General features: G+C 40.1%; 1 protein-coding gene across 1 annotated transcript; it reads right to left on the bottom strand.

Annotated features, from left to right (window-relative positions):
• Window positions 1-8234: 8234 nt before the first annotated feature.
• zmat3 (zinc finger, matrin-type 3) lies at window positions 8235-17772 on the bottom strand. Its single transcript, XM_039812196.1, has 6 exons — window positions 17147-17772; window positions 12336-13078; window positions 12110-12250; window positions 11233-11399; window positions 10628-10731; window positions 8235-8508 (listed from the first exon to the last, which is right to left on the bottom strand). Exons 1-6 carry the CDS (start codon window positions 17268-17270, stop codon window positions 8300-8302), a joined length of 1488 nt encoding a protein of 495 aa, XP_039668130.1. The 5' UTR covers window positions 17271-17772; the 3' UTR covers window positions 8235-8299.
• Window positions 17773-18598: the final 826 nt, after the last annotated feature.

Below are 18598 nucleotides of genomic sequence, written 5' to 3'. Positions count from 1 at the left end.
AGACCACTGTTGCATGTCCCCAGGCTGTCTGAGACATGATTCGAAATCTACAGCTGGCTTTCATATTACTGGCCCTATCTATTGCTCTCTCTCTCTCTCTCTTCTCTCTCTCTCTCACTGCGTATGTGCTTGTAAAGCCTCTTTTTGTGGTCCATTAGGTGAGATATAAAATACAAATGATTAGAAAAGTAAATCAAAAAAGAATACTATCAGGGAACAAAGCACATCAATTACAAAACACCCTTAGAAAAAAGAAAGGGCCACAATTGTTATTGTATTGGTAATTTGTTCAAGAATTTACGGAAAGCATTTAATGTTGCACCAAAGATTCCCCATAGTGCTCAGAGCCTTGCAGTGATTGTAAAATATATTAACTATATGGCACACATGTACTAAAGTGCAAACCAGTGTCAGGACAGAATAATCCTCTAGCTTGGTAATATACCTAAAGGTTTAATAAAGACAAATTAAACTACATAGGGCAAGAAAAGCTGCAGCTGTGCTGATGACTGCAGTTTAACATTTGTCAGATATTGATGTTATTGGATAGTTTAAGAAAGATGTTTCCCAGAAAAATATTTTTCCAGTTAACACATCAGCACCAAAGACCAATGAAAATCCAGAGTGGTGTTGTGTTTGTTGAATCAGCTCTATAGGAAGGGTTCCTATTGATGTCTGAGTGAAGGAGAGGACTAACCATCATCTACTTGAACTGTCTGTTTGAAGCAAATGCTTAATGAATCTTTTTGGACCACAATGACCGACGCAACATTGTGCGCCGACGCTGCATGGACAAACTTTGTAATTGAGTCTGTTCATTCACTACATTGTTCCATTCAGTGCTTAACATTTAATAAAACGTGTTGCATTCTAAGCCAGGAGTAATGCACCTGCAGCATTTGAGGACACGCATTGTGCAAAAGAGTTACTCATTTCAAAAGTGCAAAAATCCCATGTATAGTAAGTATTAATAGCAATCCATGTGCATGAATCATTTTTAAAATGTACCCCTGATAAGAGAGCATTTATGAAACAGAGGGTTTTAGAGGTGAAGCTTTTTTATAGCAGCTTTGTTACTAAACATATTTGTTTGTATCATATGTCTGATGTCCTGTCATGAAGTGCCTTGCGACTGTGCCGCAAACCCAACTGCCCCATGGGGACAATAAAGTTATCTACTACTAATACTAACTACTACTACTACTACATGTACCTTCTCTTATTGCTGGTTTGAGTTAGAAGCCTATTTTGCCCAACACTTACAATAACAACAGTATTACCTACATGCCTTCATTTGTAGTGTACGGAGTAATACTTAAGTCGGTTATACATCTAATGTGCCAGTACTCCATACAGGTAAGTTCTTTTTCTTTACTGTTACTATAATTGCCACTGTTCATCATGTCATTCCATTATACCCACTGCTGAAATGACTATGAGTCATATTTCTTTATCTCTCTCCCTCTCTCCCTCCCCCTAACCGGTTACGTCAGATGACCGCTCACCACGAGCCGGGTTCTGTCCGAGTTTCCGGCCTGTTAAAAGTAACGTTTATTCCTTGCCACTGTCGCACCAAATCCATGCTCTTGTGGGAATTGTTGGGTCTCTGTAAATTATAGTCTATAGTACTGTATATAGTATAGTCTTACTCTGTAAAGTGTACTGAGATAACTTATCTGTTATGATTTGACACTATAAATAAAATTGAATTGAATTACTGGCCCAAATTTAAGCACTGATTTAATAGCTGCAAATTAGAAAGAACAAAGAAGAAATCCAAACTTAAACCTGAGGCCAATACACCACATTTCAGGCAATCTGTTCATAAGGTTTGTGAGATATCCTGCTGACAGGCAAACAAACAAACTACCGGGGGCACAAGAACAGCTTTCTTGGCATTGGTTACATCAAGAATAATGAGTAAAGCCTGGCTATCAGTGCAGTGAAAACTAGGTTATGGAGAGCGTCTCCTCCTTGTGAGTCTATAACAGCATCAGCTAGCAGAGCGGTTATTTCCCCTGGAGCGTTACGAGCTGAGCCACGGAAGAGAACACATGAGACACACATTCACTGTAATAATCATCAACTCAGCCTGGTGATTAATATCATCTGCACGTTTATTCACCCGTCAGGAAACACACAAACGTTCACACACACACACACACACACAAAACACACAACACACACACACACACACACACACACACACACACACACACAGCCTCAGAAATCAGTTGTCCAGGCATCCATCCAGTCAGTCAGTCAGTGGTATATTGGCAACATTGTTCAGAGGCACTGAAAGTGTGCTGAGGTTTTCACAGAGAGTACAGGCATACATACTGTCCTGCAGGGGGGGGCGCTGCTTGGAGTTTTTTTGGCCCCTAACAGTAGATGGAGGTGAGGGGTCCTGAATTCTGTCAGTGTACAAGAATGACTCAGTTTGTAGACCAGGACACATGGGCTTTGTGTTGTGATTGAGTAACAACATTAGAAAGCAATATAGCTGAAGTTGACAAGCACACAGTATATGCAGGGAAAAAAATGATATTCTATTTCTGGCCAGTTAGATGAGGAGACTGACACTCATTTTTTCTGTATCATTAAGTATGGAGCTGGAGCCAGGAGGTGATTAGCTTAGCTTAGCATAAAGAGCTTCTTCAGTTCAAATTGTTGTGGGGACTTGATTGCAACCGGACTCTTACATGCCCTCATTTTAACAGTGGATGGTCCCGCGCTAATGCTACTATTCCCCACAACAGTTGGACTAAAGAAGCCTTTCAGATAAACATAAAAGTGATAACCCAATAATTTGGATTTAACTTTCTCCAGACAATTGATGAAAAAACTCTCAAGTGACTCTTTGTCACTGTAATTTCAGAGAACAAAGAAAAGTGTTTGTTGTGGCCAATAATAACGCTTTCTCTTTCATTGACGTAATGGACAAACATCTTTAGATACAGGCCTAATAATTTGTACCAATGCTAGGTTACAGGTTATAGTTTACAGATTATAGTGGGGTTTCCTCTACTTAATCTCAGTGTTGCCCATCTGCCCTGGTCTGATCAGTCCAACAGCGCAACAGATGGATACACAGAATTACAAATCTAATACACATCCATAACAGCTTCAACTTCTCACCTTGTAAACATTAGGATACAGATTATTGAGAGGCAAACAATGACAACAAAGTCTTCACCTGAACTAAACAACACATACTTTTCTTCACAAGTGCCTTTTTATATTCAGTGCAAAACCATGATTCTTTCCAACGCCCTTTTGTAGATTCAGCACAGCATACAGACATTTCCAACCAACCGGTCATGTAAACAAACGTTCTTGAACAGCATCCTCTCTGTCATATTTTCTCTCAATAGTAGAAAACATTTAAACAGTTATTAGGTATGACTTTACTCATGCACAAAATAAACCAGAATACAATGTATACGGTGCAATATGTTAACACTTCTCTGTGATTTAAAATGAAGAACTGAAGTTCAACTCATAAATTATGGTGCTGAAGCACAGCATTCAGATAACAGCGTTGGTTAATGTAGTGAACAGTGAAACCAATAATTCTCAGTGTATTATAGTTACCAGCTGTTACAGTTTCTAACAAGTAAACACAGTTGGAACAAAACAAACAGAAACAGTACCCCATTTGTATTTGAACTATTTTAGCATATTACCAGACTATACAACAACTAGTCTTTCTAGAAGCGTTAATGCAGTCTAATCCATTTCAGTGAACACAGAGCTAATAAAAAGGCTGACTGGCAAAATATTAAACCTGTTAAAAGTAAATGCCGGTACGAAGATGCCATTATTTACCACAGTGGTTTTTTGATTTTGTTGGCTTTCGACTGTGTAAAACATTTGTGCAACCAATGAAGATCCTTAAATGCAGAATAGTGTTTCACTGCAACAATATCCATCCAAAAATAGTCCTGTATAAAAGGAGCAGTTTACCGGCAGTTTGGCATGTTTTAGCCCATTAACTACAAATGGTGTTTACTATGTTATTTCAATTAGAGCCTCAAGATGTTCTTGAATCAAGCGAAAATACCATTAGATTGACGCTTTTTGAATTGTTCCCTTTAAAACTCTTTCAAATTAATAAAGAGGCTTTGGATGAAATGTTAATTGTGATAAATAATTATACTTAAATGCAATTTTGTCCAAGTCCTCTTGTGGCCTCCTTCAGTGTCCTGACTCATATAGTGGAGGGTCAGTGATCTTTAATGTGTTTCAAAAAGCAAAACCAATCTACAACCATTGCTGTGATAGGTATAACATCGTCACAAAAAAGCAGAAAGAAAATGCCTTTACAGTTGAAGTGTGAGGGGGACACAAGATAATTTAAGGGATAAGAAAGAAGTATAGTCTCTGCCACTCAAAATCAAGTTTCTTTTTTTTTACAACTTTTCGCAAGGTTTTTTGCAGGCTTCAGATACATGGCTGAATTAACCCGTTAAGGGACCCCAGAGCAGAAATTTGCTGTTGGACTCCTGATGACCCACCACCTCCCACCCTACAATAAATGATGTATGTGCCCGGTTGCCTCCAAGTTCTCTTAAGCACAGTGCATATCAGCAGACTATGATAGCTTCATAAATTGCCCAGACACCGAGAAGCCAATCAAGCCAACCAATGATATGGTGGAATCATACCACCTGGCGAGCGGCTTGGTAGACTAATGGTTACAATGCAAGCAACCTAACCGCAACATTCAACAACATTGAGGATAAGGCCAGGGAACTTAGTTGCACATCATACCCCTCTCCCTCCCCTTGTATTCTGTCTGCTTTGTCAATTTTTCAATAAAGCTGAAAAATGCCACAAAATGCGAGAAAAAAAAAGGTTATAAATGTCTGAGTTATAGGTAATGTGATTAAACACAACTTTAGGGAGATATATGCAACATGTGAGCACAATTGAAATTGAAAAATACATGTAAAGGTTTTAATACGAGGTTTTTGACACAGGGTTCCTCTACAGGATAGGGCAGGACAAGATTAGCTTATTATGCAAAACTTGCCTTAGTTTATGTACTTTAGCTGTGCAAACTCCCCACAACTTCTCAATTCATCAAAGTACAAAATCACATCGGCAATCAGAACTTGGGACTTTTTGGGCCTCTGGGGGGGTTTGGGGCCCCAGGGCAGTTTCCTGTCTTGTTCAAAGAAACAATTTTATTATAGGAAAAATCACACTGTCCACACTAAGGCCATAACCTGTTATGAGGGATCTCAAGTAGATATTTTAAGGGGTCCCGAGCCAAAAGTGTTCGGGAACCACTGGTTTAGAGAGTCCAAACATGTGACTGAACAGACACAAAAAGGTGTCCAGGATACTGTCTTATCTTAAAGGCTCTTAAGGCAATGCCTCTCAGCAGTTTGATAGTTTTCTACGATCTCCTCATTTCCTTCATTCCTTTGCGGTTTATTATTTCATGCATTTGCTGAAGGTGTTCAGTAGCTCCATTGGAGTGTGAGCCTGTCAACATAATAAAAGGTTATGGTACTTATTCTTTCATGTAAGACAAAGCGTGTTATTTCTAGAGTAGGAGCAGGAGTGCTATTAACAGACTGCAACCTGAAGAACTCTTTGACTAGCTGTCTCACCCACAGCTTTCGTTACAGCTCTGCTTTCATCAGCTTATCTGTGTTACTTTTCTATTAAAGCATACAGCACAGTGGGCTAATAAACAGCCTAGCATTTTGTTTTCATTGCTCTGTTTGTCTCTCTTCTTCTCTCACATGTTTAAATCCCCAAACCCCACAGTTTGTTGTCGTCACAGTGCTTTTCTCCTGAGTGTCCTCACGTATGTGATCAGGTGTGTGTGTTTGTGCTCCAGAGACAAATGAAAGCTGTGAACAGCTGCCTCTCCCCAAAGCTAACCAAACCATGGATGCTGCTTTCATTTCCCTCTATAACACTTCTGATTACCCGATCAGGCCTTTGACTGATTGAATTATGTGGGAGTGTGTGTGCACGTGTGTGTGCACTTCTGCTCTGCAGTAAAGGTGGAAACAGGAAGGTTTTTTTCTTTCCTTTGAACTACAGATCTCTATCCTTGATCTGAACATGTGATACATGTTGAGATCTAAATATATAGATGGAAAATCCTTTTAACTGCTACATGAAATAATTTCTTGAGGCATGAATAAAATATGTATTATTTTATATTTATAGGATTAAAGAATCATCGATCTTTAAATAACTATTTAAAAGAGTTGTTTGTTTGAAACAAGAAAAATGTAGATTGTTGTACCCTGTCATTGTCTTCTTTAGTCATTTAAAGTACGACAATATAACTCCAAATGCTTCGCGACTGCACTGTGTTCAGCTCAGCACCACTGAACTGGAACAGATAATCAAATAAACAGAAAGAGAAAATCTGATTTGATTCCGATTACATAACTGATCTTTTCAGGATGGGCTTAACACTCAGGCTCAGGCTTAACCACAGCTGGACTTGGCTCGTACGAGGTAAGAACAAAAACAAACTAAACATAAACAAAAGAAGATCCACAGACACGATCCACATCAGTCCTCTGCAGCCGTTTCACACAGCAGTAAAACCTGGTTATGTCCCCTCTGGGAATCAAGACCGATTGGGAGAATTAAATGATATGTTTTACAACCAGAAACATCCTTGAGCTCTGCACATGTTCATTTGCAATTTGCAAACTCATTAGACGTTTGGAGTTAAATGCTTTCGGCTGCACGCATTACTGAGTTCCCAACGTGTTTGTACATTTCCTCCCATCACAGTGCCAGTTTGGCTGTGTTGTCAAGGCATAGACTGAGCTTGAACCCTGCTGCCTCAGAGACAGCCTCTCCTGGCATGTGGTCCTCCAGCACAGTCCCAATGATGAGGCTAGCAGCTTTTAACTAGATGGATGGTACCAGAGTTACTTCACCAATGAACAAGTAGTATAGAGGGCCTACAGTAAAATCCACACACAAAAACGCAGTGCTGATGGATAAACATTCAGTCAGTGCACACTTTGTACGAGATTCCTGATAATTATTATATACATTATGAGTGTTTGCAATATATGCTAGGCTAACATTAACCAAATAATCCAATAGCATTTATGTATTTATGTATGTATTATCCTATATTTACATCTATAACGTAATTTAAGAATATTTACCTAGTATTTATGTGGATTCATCACGAGAAGAGAGATGAAACAGAATATAGAAAACCCCAATCCATACTGTAGCTTGGTTTTCAAAATGGTTGACTCTTTAGCCAAATTCTCACTAAAGGCACAAACAAGGCTAGCCAGGGTGAACCTTTCCGCCTAATACACTCCAAAGGACCGCTGAGAGGTCGGCTAAGGCTAACAGCTTCATGGAACCATTCTTCTACCAGGTGATGTTTGTTGTGCTTTGTGTTTTTAAATTAGCGAATAGTGCTTTCGATTTCTTTTTTTTTATACCTGTGTTAGGTTATAAAGATGTTAAATTTTTGGCTCAGTGGTCACTACGTGGCCCTGAAGTCCCTGTTATAGGGCCTGTACAAAAATACCTGCAGGGCTGATTCACACTCAAGAATTTTGTCTCAAACTTTTTCCTCAATGATGATAGTTTTTCCAGTGTTTCCCTCTATGCATCCTTTTACCTCTACCAACCGGTTTCTCTCTATTTTCAACATTTTGCGCTCTGCCTTAATGTTTGAACCCTCTGCATGTCCTCGTCTTTCCTAAGTGTGTCCCATGTTGGCCTTCTGTGCCCCACTAGGCCTCTTCCTGTAGCCTGAACAAGCTCAAGATTTACTTGCAATTCATTTACCTGTATCCTGAGTCAGAATGCAACCCACTCAAAGCCTTAGAGGAACCACAAACAGTACAACAAAATGGTGGGTCAAATATGTGATCTGATTCAGTGCCTATAAAAAGAGACTTTCAGTGCCTATAAAAAGAGACTTTCTTTTTACTTGTATGTCAAAAATCCATATTTTTCTCAAATTCCTCTTCTCAGCATACATGGTGTGGCCTGCTTCAATATACAGACTGAATTTGTAATACCCAGATCAAATAAATCCATCAAATCTAATTATAGCTTCATATGGTAGAGCATTATGTCAAATACGAGGATTTAAGTGTTTAAGCATAAATCAAATGAATTGCAACAAGGTCTTGAGGCCATTTGGGCTAATCCCTTCACTAAATATGCCCCTCAAACACCAGGTAATATTTGCTTTGCTGCACTTTGGTCTTCTCTTTTTTTTTTGTCTTCCCACCTTCCCACTCTGTCTTTTCTCTTCCCCCATCCTCCCTTGTGTTTCTTAGCTGTAGCCAAGGTTCTCCATCTCGTGGCGGTATCTTAACTCCGACACTTTTGCTTTGTGCTGCTTACTCTCCAGATGCTGCCTGAAGTCTGTCTCCTGCTCGGCTCCGCAGTTGCACATGGAGCAGTAGAACTGACCGCTGGGGGTCACGCACATGGCCAAGTCCCTGGGGATGCGCTGCCTCGGTCTGGGGTTGTAATACGGCCCTGGAGGGAGAAATAGAGAAGAGACGACAGACAGGAGAGATGAAGTTAGTTGTAGCTACTGGACTGTACACATTAAGTGGCAGATGTATTTATCATAACAGCTGGACAGATACCTCATTGTTGGACTTACTGCACTGTAACTTTTATTCTCGTATTTTATCTGTTTTAAAAAAAATGTTATCGTTTTTATGTAAAGCACTTTGAATTGCCTTGTTGCTGAAATGTGCTATACAAATGCCTTGCCTTGCCTAATGGTTGGCAAACATGATCAATTATTTAATTTCATTTATTTAATTAATCCAATAATGGTTTAGTGATAAAAAAATTGTTACAAATGCACATTTGACTTGGCCAGAGCCTTGTTTTGTCTGGTTAGCAGTCCCAAACCCAAAGATGCTCAGTTTACATTCATACAAAACAGAGAAAAGCCAGTCAGTCAGTCCACCACTTTGGTCCAGACTGAAATAATCAACAACTGCCATGACATTTGGAACAAAAATCCATGGTGTCCAGAGGACGAATCCAAATGAATCTGCTGTTTCCCTGGCGTTTCCTCTAGCACTGCCATGAGGTTCACGTTTGTGGTTTTGCATGAAATGTCTTCCCAACTACTGGATAAATTAACATAATATTTGGAGGTTCCACTTGAGGAGGAGATTCCTCTTCAACTCTGCTGTTCCCTTAATGTTTCCTCTGGTGCTCCCATCAGGAAATTGTTTTTTATATTGAGTAGTAATTTATGATCAAATAACAGCAAACTAATGACATTCCCATCAGCCTCAGCTGTGCTTTAGTGCTAATTAGCTAATGTTAGCGTGCTAAGATGGCGAAAATGCATGCAAAACATTGTACCTGCGTCACATCAGCATGTGAATATTGTGAGCAGGCTGATTTGAGCATTTAGCTCAAACCCCCACTGTGCCTACGTACAGCCTCACAGAGCTGCTACCATGGATAGTCTTGTTTCTTCATAAATGACATACACAATCGATTGATGCTTACAATTCATTAATCCACTAATCATTTTAGGGAATTCACATGACATCTTAGGCTGGGGACACACCCAAAATGAAAAAAATCTAAACTGATTTTAAATATAGACCAGCATCACACACTTAATTATAACCTGATATATCGCTTATGTGTGTGATAAAGATACACAAGAGTGTACAACAAGAAAAGCAAAAAGACATCTGGGATTACAAATAGGTGGATCATTGGAGAGTATTGCTTGTCTGTGTGTGTGTGTGTGTGTGTGTGTGTGTGTGTGTGTGTGTGTGTGTGTGTGTGTGAGAAAGAGAGAGAGAGAGAGAGAGAGAGAGAGAGAGAGATAAAAAGACAGTGAGAAGGCAACCGCAGGAGAGAGTGCAGCTATTTTGGGATTTGTCCATCAAGAAAACTGATTCAATCAGCAGAACGTTGTGGTTTGTGTGTGTGTGTGTGTGTGTGTGTGTGTGTGTGTGTGTGTGTGTGTGTGTGTGTGTGTGTGTGTGTGTGTGTGTGAGAGAGAGAGAGAGAAAGAGAGTGGATGAGAGAGCGTGAGAGAGGAAGGGAATTGGCTCTACTTTATCTTGAGCTGAGGTGCTACTGTTTTTGTCTGTGGAAAGATAGAAACATAGCGAACGACTGCAAGAAAGAGATGGTTGTCTGATGTCAGCAGGAAGTCTGACGTTATATTTCTCGGTCTCTGCTTTCAAACAGCATGCAGAACGCAGACACTTACATAAACAGACAAATAACATGGTAAAGTAATAAGAAGCTTCCAGCCAAAAATGTTTTCTGCTAACCCCTAGGTCAGATGAATGTGTGCAACCATGTTAACCTCTGTGATACAATGGTGCAGCTTTGTGTCAGCTTTTATTAAAACATCTGAGGAGGACGATAAGTGGATTCTCCAAAACAGATGAAATCGAATGACAAACGCTTTGGGTGAAAAAGCAAATTATTTACAACATTATTCTTAGATGTCCTTCACAGTGTCAACCAGAGACTGGGGAAATTAATGTAACTACTGTTGCTTAAACAAGCTTATAAAGTGTCAAGAAAAAGCTGGCTTTTTCATGAAACCATAAATATGTGTTTTAGTAAGCCTCTTATTTATTCATTTTAAATATTTTACCTGGCATGGAAGCAGGTAGCTGTGGGCTGCGGCGGTTTTTCACCAGTCTGTACTCACTGCCATCTTTTCTGTTTCTTCTTGGGGCTGCCTCATTGCTGCCCTCCCTGAAACAGGCAGAACAAGAGACAAAATTGCTTTAGTCTGGTTCAAAAATCAGTTTCTTCAAGTTTAGCTTGGCTGGTTTGGTAATTAACAAACCAAAGAACCAGCTATGTGTTTAAGTTTAGTTAGATATATTTTCTCTGACTACTACTTTATGTTAGGGAGAAGTCAAACTGGGTAACTTTTATCTGGAGACAAATACGACGCTATACCGTATTGCAGTGGTTCCCAACCTTTTTTCCTTGGCGCCCCCCCTATTTATGTCTAAGAAAACTTGAGCCCCCATTGCCGCCCCCCTGAGGGGTGCCCAGACCCCAGGTTGGGAACCACTGCCTTATTGGATCATCGAGGTTTACATTATATGAACAGGGCTACAGCCAAAATATGACTATAATTTAAATACACATATTTTTCTGAGCTGCTTTTAATTCAGTTGCAAATGCAAAACCAATACAAACCTAAATAAGGACGAGACCTCTGACTTTCGATATTTCTAAACCTACATGTTATTGGAGTTCTGTTGGGCCTCAGCGAGCCGTAGCTTCTTGGCGTGGTTCTTGCCCTGATAGTGGGCCTGTGCAACTGCCAGTGAACTGAAGGAGGCGTCACACAGCTTACAATAGTCGTTCTCTGTGGCCAAGATGACCCGAGTCGCCCCCTTATACTGCGCCTGCAAACCCAGGACAAAGCAGTGCAGTGTATGTGGTGAGAGGAGTTAGGGAGTAAACAGTGACAAAGAAAAGAAATACATTTTTAGGTGGGAGGAGGACAAGAATTGCTTGTGCAACTTCTTAATATGTTCAACTGTCAAACATACATCTCACACTGATGAAAGTTGCGTTCTGATTCAGTGCCTAAACGGTCTCTAACTTTGTCCACCTGCTGTTTGGTGATGAGCACAGCTGAAAACTATGAGAGTGGTGAGAGTGAATCAAAACAGTAAGTTGTGGGCCAGACAGCTAAACAATGAGCTTAAAAACTTACTATACATTTCCGTAAAGCCGAGAGGAGTTGTAGATTCAGGAAATAATTCTCTGTAGATTCATCAGCAAACTACGGAGCCCCTAACAAACCCCTTTCACATTGTCATTTGATACATAAAAAATATTGATTACAGCCATGTTAAAGTCTGACAAAATGTAGCATTACAATAACGTATTAAACTAAATAATTTTGTATTGCAGCCAGAATGTGTCAAGACAGTAGATTGTTCAGTGGTGAGCGGATGATGTGAGTTTTCACTGACAGGCACAAACAGAGTGACTCTGCAGTTCTTTACCGCCTCCTCAGTGGGAAACTACCTCTATCGGCAGTAGTACATCCACCTCCTCAACTAAAACTGTAACATTTAGGTAGGTTGGTGCTGAGTTTGGATCTGACCTGCCTGCCTCCGTCACTGTCGTTTGATCCTGAGCTGAGGGATGTCTGGCCAGCCCCCTCAAGGACTTCTGGAATCCTGATGGCTGGAGGCTGTTGACTGCCAGCATAGAAATTTCTCAACTTTTTACTGTGGTTTTTCCCCTAGACAGACAGATGAGGAAACGTTTGTGATTATGTATTTATCTTAATAATATAACATGTTTTGTACATGGGTATTTCAACTGACCTGGTAGTGAGCCTGTGCCTGCTGAGCAGAGTTGAGGGTAACGTTGCAGAGTTTACAGTACAGTGGTTTACACAGTTCCCCCAACCCCAGAGAGTCTTCCTGCTCCTCCATCCCAAGCAGAGAGCCCTCATCCTGGGGCTGCTCGCTGGCTGGGGCTGCCTGACCCGGGAGAGGACCAGGAATGAGGCAGGACATCGGGGCTTGGATGAGGGCCGGTCCTCGGGGCATTGGGGGCAGGTGTGAAGGGTCTGGGCCCGGAGCAACAGGGGAGGACATGGGGCTGGGAGGGAGGGTGAATCGACCGGCTCCGTGTGCCACTACAGGTGGGGGCACCAGTGTTTGTGCAGGATTCAGAGGTGGACGCCCCAACGGTTGTATGAGGTCCATGGTTGGAGGCACTATTGCTTGTGTGTGATCTACAGGTGGGGGACCCAAGGTGTGTGCCATTGGTGGAGGCCCTAGTGGTTGAGATGGGGCCATTGGAGGCGGGCCTAAGCTGTGTGGTTGGGTAATGGGGTGATGTCTTAACGTGTGAGTAGCAGTCATTGGAGGGGGGCCTAGTGTCTGGGTTGGAACCATTGTTGGGGGTCCAATCGCCTGAGCAGGGGCAAGGGGTGGTGGACCGAGAGGCTGCGTAGGTGCCATTGGCGGAGGTCCCAGCTGGTGCAGAGATTCCATGTGGTGGAAAGGCTGCTGGGGATGGCGGAAGAGACTCAGTGGAGGCTTCAACATGGTCTCTGGGCCTGTGGACAACAGAGTCACATACACACTACTTATAGACATGGAAAGATATCATTAATCAGAGAAATTTCTTTCAAGTAAATTCAGTTACTTTTCATGAGGAGGGCAGTGTTGTATGGACATTAGTACTTCAGTGAAACTCAAAAGCATTCACAAAGTTCCTGCAATAATAGAAAATCTTTAGAAGCTTTTAGTTTTTAGCCATGGCAGTTGGTTGGTCTACTAACACTTTGGTCATGATTGAAATATCTCAACAACTATTACTATCTTGTCAACCTTACATGTTCTTTGTGTTTACTGTTACTTGGCAAATGATAGCATTCTAACAGGCTAAACTGATATGGTAAACATGGTAAACATTATACCTGCTAAACATCAGCATTTCAACATTGCCATTGTGGACATTTTAGCTGATGTTAGTATTTAGCTTAAAGCCCACTGTGCCTATTTACTGTACATCCTCACAGAGCTGTTAGCATGGCTGTAGACTCGGCGTCTCATTATGCTGCATTTTGATTTGGGTCTCTTCATCAAAATACACACTGGATATTATTTAGGCTTACAAGGATGAATTTTGCCAATGTTCAATATGTCAGCAAAAAAAAACATTGCTTAGCTTTACACAAAATGTCACTGAAATCTGTAAATATGTTTTTTTTAGCCTAAAGACAACATAACATAAATAACTTCCTTGGCAAAGATAAATATGTGATTTGCATTGGATTAGACAGCTAAGTGGATATTGTCTATTGACAGATCATCAAACCGACATTGAGAAGGAACTCGTGATAAACCAATGACCAATGTACAGTGACACTAAGAGAAAAAGCTTTTTTTTTTTCTTAGAGCCCTGAGGCAGGAGAGAGAGAGAGATGTAAAGAGATGGGCGAATGGAAACACATTCTCGGACAGAGGAGCTTCACACTCCAGTGGGCATAAGAAAGATTAGGCTTAGCCTACAGCGCCTGCAGTCATGCATACGGGGACGTTACATACACATGCATGTGCACAAACACAAACAGAGGCAATGACAATCGTCAAGCGTCTCTGATCGGAAGAGATCAGTGTGTGTGTGTGTGTGTGCGAGTGCACGTGTACATGCATGGGTTTGTATGTCTAAGGAAAATAAGAAAGAAAAAGCATTATATTAGGAATGGCAATGTGCTGATTTCTGTATGTTCATTTGTGCCGCTCTAATGCTCCATTTTGTGTGTGTGTTTGTGTGTGTGTGTGCGGGTGTGTGTGTGTGTGTGTGTGTGTGTGTTTGTTTGTGTGTAGCTACATACAGTATATTGTCAGGTCAGTAATAGGCCAACAGCTGTGTCAAAACTCCCTGTGCTGGAAGCTTTTATCTGGAATCCAATTGGACGCCCAATAGCAGTGATTCATGGACTCAAAATAACATCCCGATGTGTTTGTGTTTCCGACTGCTGTTCGCTGTCAGTCTGTCTGTCCAGTCTGTCTGGCTGCCTGTCTGTCACCTGGCCTTGCTGACCTCAGGAGAAAGGTATGCTTGACTATAATCCTGTCAACTGCAATATGAGACTATGGGAGATTCATCAGGGCTGGATGAGTAGTTGCCTATACATTACAGTAATACAGTAATATTATACAGCAGTTGCATATAAATAAATATCAGTTTCACTACTCATTGGCATCGTAAGTGTTGTTTAAACATATCCTGCTCATAAAAGCTTTTACATTTGCTGTTTTGGGAGCTCCTTTGGAAACATTCTCTGGCATCCATAGGGAGCTGCAAAGGTGATTTATTTGTAATAAACATCAGAAGAAGTGACCGGGCAGTCAAAGGAAAGCAGCTCTAACAGAACGTCAAGCTTAATTAACAGCAAATTTCAAGAAAAATAAAGTCTCAGACACACTCAAATTGCATCGCAAATGCATCACAGCAATGACGGTAAACAGAAAAACATGGTTTAAATGTTACTATACTTTTAAAATAAATTGATATAGCCATTAAAATGGCCCAAATGGTATTAGAAAAGGACAAGTTTTGAGAAGTTAGTGCTTCAAATATTCATATACTGTATATTCATTGAATGAAACCAACATGTTGAATTATACAACTTCTCAATCCTCAATAATCACTATTAACGTCATCCAGAACCAGATCCACGAATCAAGTTCCACATACAGTACTGCACATCATCAATCTAATCAGTAGTGGCCTCATGAGAACCCTTCAACCCTGAGTGAGACCGCCTGCACAGCAGTCCGGAAACCTCACTGCAGCAACAATTTTAAGCACAAAAGGGTGGCTGACCCTTTTTGCTTGAGTACACATTGTGCCACCACAAAATAGATTGCATCTGCTGTATATCAGTTACAATCATAGACTGTATACAGTATATGGTTACAATGTAAAGTAAGCTTGAATATGTTGCTGTCAACTGCTTACTCAACACTTGCCTCCCCACGTCTTCAACTCCTAGTGATGCTACCTGATTTAAAATTCCTTTGCACCATGATTTCATGTAGCCAGTACTGTGCCTGAAGACAGAACAGATCTGTTACCCTTCTATAGTTTTAATGTGAGCTAGATAGGCCAAGGTCAGTTTTGTCCCAGATCCAGGCCCACAGAGTGCAGTCTACAGAGCTGCAGCATAGACCCTGCTGCAAAGTAAAATAAATAAATAAATACATAACAATTGTTGTTTTGAATTTGAGTTTTTGGAGAGGACACAATCAACTTTGCAAGTCAAAGTCAGGCTTATGTAATGTTGCTCTGAAGCAGAAGGGAGCAAGTAGGTAGTGATCAGTAGGTTGACAACACAGTAATGTTCATCATATCTGTAGAGAGATAATGTTTTCAAAGTCTCAAAAGAATCAGCCAGAGTTGGAAGTTGCTTTTAAAACCAACTCAGAAGTTATTTAACTATTAAATAACTTCACTTGTCAGATTTTTTGAGTTTGACTAAAGATTTCTTGGTTTTAGAGCCACACCACAAAATAAATTCCTGTCCTGTAGTCTGATAATATCATGAAAAAAAAAAAAATTTTTTTTTTTTTTTTTTTTTTTTCCCTCTTCTCTTATAAAAAAAAAAAAAAAAAAAAAAAAAAAACACATCCCTCCTGCACTTTCCTCCATTGTGATTCTACTGCGCATCGATTCAATTGCCCAAGGCAAAAAGCCACATATCATCTTATTTCATCTTATTTATTTGACGACATTTCAAAACTTTTTTACTATACTACCAGTAACTTTACTTTGTATCTTATAGCACCTAATTACTATATTGATTAATAAATTCATTACTGCTTCAATAGAAAGCACAAAAAGCACATCACCAGAGATTTTGGCAAAAATTGAAAATAAAAAACCAACGTTATAACCTCAGTTGTTTTGATTAAGTCCAGCAAATATTTGGCATTTTTACTCTGATGATGACATAAATGATTGATGGTTTATCAAAATTCCCTCCTCAATAAACTGTTTTAGCCCAAAACACATTTTGTTTCCAATCAACTACATGAATTTACAAACTCTACTAACTTCAATCTAAGACTCCATGCAGTCTATGCAATGAAGATGACAGAAATATTACCAGGTGGATCAGTCTCATGCTGTACATCTGGATCATCTAGTAGCCATGACATGGCTCAAGTCATTAAAAAAACAACAGTGCGACTGTGCAGGTGCAATGAAGAAACACTTACTGTGTAATTGTATGTCACCACCATCTGTGCAGATCAAGAGATCAAGCAATGCAGTGAAGGAAGCAGCACCGATTCAGTTTCTATTTCTTCACTTGCTCTGACAACCACTTCACTGCCATACCAGAAAGATGAAAGTGAACATTGCATTGAGGCTATAGAGACTCTCGACAACCTCAGATTTTGCATCGCAGCATCCGTGCTAAGATAAACAGAATTATGGCTGGTGCACCCCTCTATATGACATTATGATGATGACAGCAGAACCAGGGCAACCGGTTTCAACATCCACCTTCCTCATCTGCAAATGTCTCTGGTTAGAATGTCTCCATCCCTGCACATTAGCGAATACTGCTGACAGTCAGAAGGGAGATCCTGTATAGCAAGCCTCTCCTTACCTGGCAAACGGGCAAGATAATGGCTGCTGTCACCGTAGCTGACAGGCGGCGAAGTGTAATTTCTGCAGTAATCCGCAGTCTGGTAGTACGCTGCATCCCCGTTCTTCAGCTGCAGCGCCATCATCGCAGCCACATCCCTTTTCCAACTTCTTCTCTCCAAAAAACCTGGCGGTCAGGCAGGATGACAGTACCTAGCACACGCTCAGACACTAAGGCTTTCACCGGAGGGGTGATTCAAAGATGAGAGCGAAATACAGAAATCGCCAGCCAGCAAAAATACGTTTTAAATGGCCAACATGTAAACACATTGCGTTAGTATTTTCACATTAAGTACCAAAAAACATGTTTCCCTCGCGAAATTACATTTTTGTCCTGCCGAGGATCCTCCAGCATCCCTCTCCTTGTTGGTACAGTCCATTTCCGATGCCACCGCTGCTGAACAGCATGGTTTTCAATCATGACACATTGTGTACATGTTACACCTATGTGGTAGACCCTGATCACCCGTGGCTGGCTATGAGTCTCAAATCTGCAGTGAAAACAGCCAGGCTGCTATTGTGATGATAATGTTGTTAATAGCCTATGAGTTAATAGCCTATAGGCAAATACAATGAAATAAAATGCTACAATAGTCAAACACTAATAGACTTTAAAGTATTGAAAACTGCATCTGCAATAAATAGGCCTAACAATTTCTTCTTCTTCTTCTTCTTCTTCTTCTTCTTCTTCTTCTTCTTCTTCTTCTTCTTCTTCTTCTTCCTTTTCTTCTTCTTCTCCTTTTTTTCTATAATAATAAAAACAAGATACATTAATTTTATTATTGTTGGTATTGTTATCATTCTTATAATTCTAGTAGAAAACTAATATGTGATGCTACTAATTTTGTAATATTTGATATTACTATTACTGTTTACTGTGAACTGTGAGATCATAAGATGTGGTTGAAAGCTCCACAGAAAAAAAGCTAGCCTATGTGCTTTGAGGTTAGATTTTTTTCATCACCTTTGTAGGCCTATATTACATATAAATGTACTTTTATTATCATACTGTGTGTTTATTTTCTTATATACATATATCTTATATATTTCCATATATTCTATGTTTATTGTAGGCTATTTATTATGTATAGTGCATAGGCCTACAACATCAGTATGACTTGCAGTTTAGATGTAATTTTTTAATCCATTTTATTTATTTCATTTAAATTATCATGTCTTAGTCCTACTGTGTGAATGTGTGAAAAAGTGTGAATTTCCTTCCCTGGGGATCAATAATGTCTTATATTATATCCTTATCTCATCAAATTATGGGCTGCTTTGCAAAAGCATGATGTCACGCAGACAAACACTGGAACAGTTTTTGCTATCTTATTTGCTCTTTTTGTTTACTGTGATGATGTAGGCCTACTAAGTCAATCTTTTGAGATACATTTCGTTTTTTGAGGAAGTTTGT

Source organism: Perca fluviatilis, chromosome 9, assembly GCF_010015445.1.
Source record: "Perca fluviatilis chromosome 9, GENO_Pfluv_1.0, whole genome shotgun sequence".
NCBI lineage: Eukaryota > Metazoa > Chordata > Actinopteri > Perciformes > Percidae > Perca > Perca fluviatilis.
This window is presented reverse-complemented; position numbering and strand designations above follow the sequence as displayed.